Source organism: Larimichthys crocea, chromosome XX, assembly GCF_000972845.2.
Source record: "Larimichthys crocea isolate SSNF chromosome XX, L_crocea_2.0, whole genome shotgun sequence".
NCBI classification, from domain to species: Eukaryota; Metazoa; Chordata; class Actinopteri; family Sciaenidae; genus Larimichthys; species Larimichthys crocea.
Window position 1 is genome coordinate 17,713,385 of NC_040030.1, and position 9,070 is coordinate 17,722,454.

The window sequence follows — 9,070 nt, forward strand, 5'->3', positions numbered from 1 at the left end:
TTGGAATTTGTGTGACTGGGATCTGACAGAGTAATGAGGCATAAAAACAGCCTTTCAGCCAGCTGTGGAGGGATGCAGGTAAGTTTTGGAATTGTTTTGTATATTTGTTACCTCTTTTCATTGGTATTTGCAAGAATACCACAACATATTATACTATGAAAGCTTTATTTAAGTGCCTGTGTGTTGTGAATTTAAATATTATTTTATTATTCGACATTCCCCTTTGCTGTGCTCATTTCTGACAGGCTTGCTGGGATATATAACATTATGAACATACATTTTGTCAATGCATTATGGTTGTAAATAGCTCATAACAATTCCATTGAAGTTATACTCAACTGAGATGTCCTGGTAGCTCACCTAGAGTGTGCACTGTGGAAATGTATAATAATGTTTGAATTAAAATAGACGTGTGTTAAATGTTCTGGGTAAGTATAGGTCACACAGGTATATTGCTTTTGAGTGTTGTGTGTAACTAGTGTGGATTATATTATCTGAAGTGCACCTAATCATTTGAGATATTAAACTGTGTGATTATGTTGAACTATTGCTTTAAGATGTTGTATAACCAGCAGAGTGTTTTTGCGAGTTAAGTTTGTGTCTGAGTGCAAACTCACGCCTGAGGTTGTGTGTGAGCACAACTAGAAACTGTTAAAAGCATCTGAATCTAGGCACGAGTGACCCAGGACACGATGGCAAGAGAACCACACCCAGGCACGGCTGCACCAGCAGACTACCTGTATGAAGATAATAACAATATGTAACCGCTTGTGTGAATTAATAAAAATAGCTGGAGCCTGAGAGAGGCAGAACTCAGCTGGTGTGATGGTGAAAGGACTGCGAGTCTGTCAAAGCTGTGTTCTCCCTCTTGCAACAGGTGAAAACTGGAGTACTTGTCTTTGTCTTCTTTAAACTCAATATCTCTCTGCTCTACATCAGGTCTACAGAATTCGGGGTGGTTTGAATCACCACAAACAGCACCCCTTTACTAAAGGCCAAGTCCTTCCCACAACAGCCAGGTTCAAGTACAACCTGGGCTCTTAAGGCCAACTCAGGCTAAACCTCGTAAATTTCAACAGACCATGCGCACCAGACAGAAATCCGACAGAGAACCAACATAATAAACTTCCGCCCCCCTTCAAATAAAACACACATACACAGTTCATGTAGCTTTTACAAACTTCACATCAACGTTACTCCAATGACCGTGGCACCAGGGTGATCAAAGATCGATCAAAGGGGTCTCAGCAAGAGACTAATGTTGAAGTGGAACAAACATATCATTTATGACACAACAGATGCTTTTTATAATCTCCTCCACGTCGGAGAGAACAAAGTCACTGTTGTTGTTGCTTATCACTGTATCCGCTGTTGTGGTCTGTGATAGGGCTCGTCCGTTCCCGCTGATCGCGTCCGGGGCGACGCCGGGCAAAGTACCGCTCCGCGTCCGTTCCGCGTTCGGGTGTGAGTCCCTGTTAGCTGCATCCCATCCCCTCTCTCTCTCTATCTCTCTCTTCCCTTCCTGTCTGTCTACAACTGACAAACAGGCTTTCAGCTATCAGGCTCCTCTCTTGTGAAACAAAACACTTCTGGGTTCGGGAGGCAGACACGGTCAACACCTTTAAGAATAGACTTAAGACTTTCCTTTTTGATAAAGCCTATAGTTAGGGCTGGCTCAGTCATCCCTTAGTTATGCTGCCATAGGATTACACTGCCGGGGGACCCCACCGAGGGTTATGCCTAGCCAGACGGTATTGGTTGAAGAGTACACATCTCCCTTACCGAAACTCAACTCTCTCTCTCTCTCTCTCGCTCTCTTTCTCTCTCTCTCGCTCCTCCTCTATTATTATATAATATATTTCTATACTCGCTCTTGCTCTCTAGCTCCTCTCCGCTATATCCATCTGCTCTCTATATATCTCTCAATTTCTCTATTCTCACCTCTCTATATAGATAGCTATATCACTATATCTCTCCATATTCTCCATATCTCTCCATCTGTGGACATGTCTCATTATGATGTTACTAACCAAACTTCCCCGAGTTTCTGTGCTCTGTCGTCCAGCAGGTTCTCGTGGATCGTGGCTGCTGCTGTGATCCTGCATGACGCCCACTACCATATTATTACTGTCATTATACCCATCTATACTGTAACATTTTAATCATTCATTTATAATAATTGTCATTTTATCAGTCATTGTACACTATGTTGTGTGATTGTCCTGTACACGTGACATCCATTGCACGTCTGTCCGTCCTGGGAGAGGGATCCCTCCTCTGTGGCTCTTCCTGAGGTTTCTTCCACATTTTTTTCCCTGTTAACGGTTTTTGTGGGCAAGTTTTTCCTCACTCGAACCGAGGGTCTAAGGACAGAGGGTGTCACTCCCTGTACAGATTGTAAAGCCCTCTGAGGCAAATGTACTTTGTGACTTTGGGCTATACAAATAAAATTGATTTGAAATTGATTTGATTCTATAAAATAAAGTTAAATTATGAAAAAATATATTTTAAAAATGTATACTCAACTAAATAACAGAAGTAAACAGAAGCTGGTTGAACTGAGAAAATGACAGAATGTATATTTTTGTGTTCATACGAATGATGGTGATGGTGTGCTCTTTTAGCTTTAACGGAATTTTCATGCACAGTGTGTTTTCTTCCTTAGGTTAGAAATACTGCTGCCATGCTACAACAAACTTGTTGAGCCATCCCTTACGCCCACACAGAGTTTGAATGGAGACCTTGTGAAAAAACTGTTTAATCAGAAGTCCATTTATGTCAGGCCTGACAAGATCATTTTAAGTGAGGAAAAAGAATATGTAAGTAGTACTGACGATTGCAAGACATGTTTATGACAGTGGCAGTCACAACGGCAACACTGTATTTTACACTTGATTTATTGTATTGTATTTATCTGTTTGCATTTACAGTCAGTTTCTGACGGAGAAAGCAGCTTTACAAATGACCCTGGTTTGGCAGAAATATCTCACACGGGTAAATATTTTTACACTATTGCATCATTTGTTAAGTAATCTATTTAATTTTAAGTAATATTTTTGTGCAGAAAAAAAATGTATTATACAAGACCTAAATGTGTTCTGATGCTCACTGTCATATAAGTTAAATGTTACTCAAAAGTTTTTTTCATTTTTTCCATGTTACAGTTTCAGCCATCGGTAGTACGCCTGACGTTTCCACAGAAGTTGTCCCAGACATCTCTACTTCTGAGGCCTATTCCTCTTCCAGTCATACCCCTTCCATGTCCAGTGGTGATGAAGTTATATGGTGTTTTGATGCACCTTCTATCCCAGCTGACACCCTCAACATGTCCACTTTTGCTGGTGTCATCACTATTGATGAGACTCTCGCCATGTCCAGTGGAACTCCTGCCATCTCCACTGGCAACACTCATGGGTTGTCGGTTGGCCCCACTGTCAATGCTAGCGGCAAAAGGCATGGCATCTTTGCGAATAGGACCTCTGGTGTGTCCCATGGTCCCACTCAACCCAGTGCATCGGGCAATAGTTCATCCAGCACATCCTACAGGTCCATCTTTTCAAAATTTTTCATCTCTTCTCATACAGTATTGTCAGAAAATGGTGTCCTGAACAGAGAAGAAAGTTGCACTCTCTCTGGATTTGTTTTGATCTGAACCTCTCTGAGGAACAAATAATACTTTGCCTGCCCACAGACAGGTGTATATTAGTGCAAGCAAGTCTGTGAATCCATTCTATTTCATTTGTGGTTGTATCAGCCACGCCTAATCCGAGCACCCCCCACTCTGTCCTGTCCTTGTTTACAACAGGCAGCTGTCAAATGGCATATATTACACTTTTAAATAATGCACTGTCCATTCAAGGAAATAAGTTATTAAACCATCAAGGAAGGTCTTTGTCCAGTGGTAATGAAACATCATATTTGTACCTTAATTATAAAATATTCTTTTTTTTTTTTTTGTAGCACATACCTTGATCTATTTGAAGAAGAATACCTCTCTGATGACCCTGATCTCCAGGAAGCTATTTCTAGGTCTTTAGATTCCAACGCAAGTGAGAGGTCAGTAGAAGATATTATATAAAAAGTGTTGTAATCCAGGATAACAACTGATTTTCTTGCCTGCCTAGATACAAGTAGCAAAAAGCAAGCTGCAAACTATTGTTCTTTCTTTATCTGTTATCCAATCATTTCTGTGGTCATTTTGTCAACAATATTCAATAGATCATGTTTTTGTGATCAGATTGCAATCAGATAGCACTTCACCACATACATTTACATGTAGTATTGTTGGATGTTGGATTAAAGTTCAGTATTTGAGTTATTGCCATTGATACTAACAATGACTTTGTTTTATTGTTTATTATTGTTCCAGTGATTTACAGATGACTTTAGAGAGAATAATGGACCAGATCTCATCTAGAGTAAATAATGATAGTACTGTGCGCTTCAATAGTATACGAAGAAGTGTGTGGGATGGAGCATCCAGAGCCCCGGGAAGATCCAATTTTTCACCCGAGAAGAAGGTAGATGTCAAGTTCACTGATGACTGTGGAACATCTGAGGGTGCCGTGGACAATGGAGGACCTACTCGGGAGTTTTTCCGACTCTGTCTTCTGGAAATCAAGGACAAAATTGGCATCTTTGAGGGTCCACCTGATGCTAAAGTCCTCACATGCAACTCCAAAGGTATTTATGATTAAATGAGTTTTCAGAGAGGATTTCTTTTTTAACGCTCTCTTGAACAGCAGGGGAGTCTGTATCTGTTGCTGAATGTGCTCTTGAGTCTGTCCAGTGTTGGAGGGGATGGGTGGAATTTAGTTGGGATTATGTCCTCAGCCACCTCCAAGAGTGCTCAGCTTCAGACCAACAATAGTATTAATCTATATTAATACTGTAATACTACTATACTACTAATATAATACCTTTTTTGGAAATTTTGATAAAAATCAGCCTGAACATTTCTGAGGTAACCATTTCACATGAGATTTTTGATTTCATTTGATAACAGCGATGAAAGATAATGGATACTTCAATGCTGGCCAGATTATGGCAATGTCAATTGCTCATGGGGGACAGAGTCCATGTTTCCTGTCTGAACTCTTGTATGAGTGTCTTCAAAAAGGTCCGGATAATGTAAAGGTCAAAACTGAACATATTACTGATGAAGAAACAAGGTCACAGGTGCAGTCGGTGAGTACATTTTCCTTTGATTCTATTGAATTTATAAACAATTATTAATTTTGCATGCACTCATTAACATGCAAGTTAAACAGTACAGCTAACAGTTGCGTATCTTGATTCTAAACAAAAGTCAATAAATATTTGCTGTTCTCATATCCTAATGTTATTTTAATGTTTTCAGATCCTACAAGCTGAGACTGAATCATATCTGCAAGATGCAGTTGCACAGGCATTCAGCTTGATCAGTCTTGCAGGTCACAATGTTCGCATAACACTGCAAAACAAAGCAGAGACTGCTTTGGACTTGACTCACTGGTATGTCCTCCAGCGGACCCGTGCACCTTTTGAAAGGTATGTTTATAGTTGCTGCCATAGAAACTATGTTACCACTGTATAAGATCAATTTCAACCCAAACAACACATTCCAATTTGTTTCCCTTTTAATAGGTTCAGAGATGGCTTAATGTCTCTAGGTGTCCTAGATGCTATCCAGAGATACCCTCAACAGATGAAGTGCCTTTTTTTGAAGGCTGAAAAGAGTTTAACAGCAGCTGATGTAGAGAATCTCTTCCAGATCATTCACTCTGAAAGAGGGAGTAATGCATTCCAAGAAGAGTGCCGTACCCTGGCTTTTTGGCAAGACTACCTTCAGGATGCTGAATGTAAGTTTTAAACTGTTTTTGGCTGCATCATGATAGTACATGACATTGGTAAAAAAAAATATTTTAATTGAGACGCTCCACTATGTAAGACAGTTTATATGAATTATGAATACATTAATCCAGGCAGCAGGAGTGTTTGTCAGCAGTTTGAATCCAGCTCAGACCAAATATTCAGTATGGCTAGTAGCTGCAGAGGTGCCAGTTCGTCTTCTGGGTACAGCCAAAATACCCTTGTTGCTCGGGCACTGAACCCCCAACTGCTCAGGGACCATCCTTTGCAAGTGGTGCTCACTGCAGAGCCAGTGGACATGCAGAAAGGTGGAGCTTCACCTACTCCAGCTCCATTTCTCTGGACCTATTTTTAGGGTTTTGTTAAGAATATCTGTAAGCCAATCAGAGACAGAGTGAGGACATGCCTTCAGGTCCAGGGAGGTGGAGCTGGACTAGGTCATTGGCTCTTCATTTAGGCTACACGATTTCATATAAAACATTGCACATCCATAATCATATCTGGGTTGTAATGGCTTCTTGTGCATCCAGCAAAATATGAGCAAAATTAGCCTGGATTTCTTATGGTCCTCATGAATTCCTATGTATTTATTTTTTGTTCGTTTGCCCTGCTCTTCAGGGCATAGGCTACAGAGGTTCAGCCCATCTTTAAGATTTAATTTAACTTGCTAGTCAGGTGTTTCTGAACCCGCTTATCCTCTGCCTTTCTTTTATAATGGTGTCCTGATTGTTTATGCCATATTAGGAACTTTAGGTACTTTTTCACAGCATAGCCTAGCCCAAAACACAGGTGTTCTAAGGGCTACCAGGGCTACCTAGCCTAGACATTTCAAAAATAAAAAGCTAATGTGTTTCAGACGGAAACACTGGATGCTGGGATGTAGTTCACTTGAAAATAATTTATTTTAACGCAGTGAAAATGTTTAAATTAATTCTGTCAGGGCTGCCTATCTGTATTTTTCTACCACTCGTCAAAAAGTCTTTCTTGTCGCTTCCTTCCGTGTCCAACCACACAATGTCTCAGAACCAGAGCACTTGGTCTCATCACAGGTGCAGCCTAGTGGCGAAACCGTGCAGTGCATCCTATCACATTACTACATTAGTTACTGCTGTCTAAATAAATACTGCAGCCTGAGAGAATCAACAACAACAACACATCAACCCGAAATAATTCTCAATAAAACTGTTTAGGGGAATTTAACTACTCACCTCTCTAACATCACTTTGCATCACTTCAGTGGTACAATACTTTAGGAAAATAGTCATAGTCATCATTAATTGTGATACTTTCTTTTAATGTCTTACAGGTGAAAACGACGTCTCTCTGCAGGATATTCTTGTTTTCCTCACGGGATGTGACAGTGTCCCAGCGCTGGGCTTCTCCCCAAAGCCAAGCCTTGAGTTCATCACACATTCCCGATTTCCACAAGCAAATACTTGTGCAAATATTCTTCGCATTCCAGTTCATGCAGAATACACTGCTTTTAAATGTGATATGACTTTTGCCATACGCAATTCACCAGGATTTGGAAGAGTGTGAGAGGTAATATTATGGAGGGCTGTTAGAGCTCAGTTATGATGAGGAAGTTTGTTTGTTTATTTGTTTTTCAAAAATAATTGCTGTCATTTAATTTTGTTTTTCCTAGAGAAAGTATTGAATAAAGGCATGAAGAAATATAAGTAGAAATGTAATATGTTACTTTTGAAGATATATTTTAAGCCATGGTTTTTGTTTCAAATTGAATAATGCGAACTTCTAAGTTGACAACTGTAAAATGTATGTCATTTATCTCTACCCTTTGATATGACCCAAAGCAGCAGTTAAGTGATTAGCAGAGATTATTCTCTCTAGTGGTTATAGTAAGGCCTTCCTAATAAATGGTTCTACTGTATGTTTCTACTTTGTATGGACTGGTTCATTGTCATTTTAGTGTCTATGATGACTAGGATATGTGCGTTCAGTACTTGCCATATTTTTTCATTTTGAAAAACTGTAAACAAAATGAATTTATCCATAAGTCCATCTTCACCAATAGGGTTGAATAGAATTTACTTAACTAAAAGAACTGAATACTTCATCCACAACTGAATATAATATACATGGCGCATATCCATATGGTGATAACACCACATTTTGTTATTTAAGAAAAGCACATTGTAGGCAAATCTTCGACCTAGGACCTGAACGCACATTGATTTATATCTGAGTCTATATGTGACAATGTATGACACCACAATAATGTAACAACTTAATTTCTGAAGCTAGTAGACTATCTCTAAAGCAGGTCACATGCTCTGACAAAAAGTTCAATTCCATGATTTTCATCATCATCAAATGAAGTCTGAATATATTGAATGAAACTCTGAATATATTGAATGAAACCTTGAATATATTGACTGAAACTTCACTGACGTCATACTTTGCGGCAGTGCCTGCAGCCATCTTGTGTAACAGTCTGTAAAAGCGAAAAACAATGAGTCAGGCCGCCCGCAATCTAGTTGCAGCGATATTAAGCAATGAGGACATGATGAATACACTGGCGAATGCATGCCAAAATCCTCCCGAAAAAAGTTCGCTCAATTTTTAACCGTGGCAGGCCTACAACAGGCATAAAGTTTCGCCATAATCTCATTATGCATTTGTCTGTCTGTCCGCAGTCCGCTGTGTGAGTAGCGTTCCCAAAGCTGACAATGTGTCGCGGATTATAAAATACGTTCAATACTAAACCACCAAATTCACCCTGCATTGGTCTATGAATGTGGGTGATTCTTATTGTATCTAAACAATATATGAAGAGCTTATGAACTTCAGTTCATGAAATCCCTGTAGCCGCAGCAGCTCCTCCAGTCCCGGAGAAGTGTTGCGTCAGAGAGCAGTGCCATTACGCACGGCCATTCACTGTGTTTTACCTTCATTAAATCACCTGAAAACTGTATCAAGCTAACCATACAGTGTCTTGGACCCTTTCTTGTGTATGGGTGGAGATTGTACACTGGGTCAGGGTCGGACTAGGGACAAAATCCGGCCCTGGCATTTTTTTTCTGGACCGGCCCACCATTAGACACTTCTGGTGTTTAGCTCGGTAGCTTAAGCAACTGCTCCATATACGAAGGCTCGCTGCAGCTTCGACTCCTGACCTGTGCGGCCCTTTTCCGCATCTTAACTCGGATTTTCTCTGCTCCTCCTTTCCTCTTTTTAGAACCTCTGTCGTCCATAATTT

The 9,070-nt window shown here is 40.1% G+C and overlaps 1 protein-coding gene across 1 annotated transcript; it reads left to right on the plus strand.

Moving 5' to 3' along the window:
- The first annotated feature begins 2,929 nt into the window (after positions 1–2,929).
- Positions 2,930–7,711, plus strand: LOC109142492 (G2/M phase-specific E3 ubiquitin-protein ligase). The gene is made up of 8 exons (XM_027291943.1): positions 2,930–2,994; positions 3,165–3,546; positions 3,961–4,056; positions 4,370–4,683; positions 5,006–5,187; positions 5,360–5,529; positions 5,626–5,840; positions 7,157–7,711. The coding sequence occupies exons 2-8, from the start codon at positions 3,260–3,262 to the stop codon at positions 7,387–7,389; spliced, it is 1,497 nt and encodes a 498-aa protein (XP_027147744.1). The 5' UTR covers positions 2,930–2,994; positions 3,165–3,259; the 3' UTR covers positions 7,390–7,711.
- Positions 7,712–9,070: the final 1,359 nt, after the last annotated feature.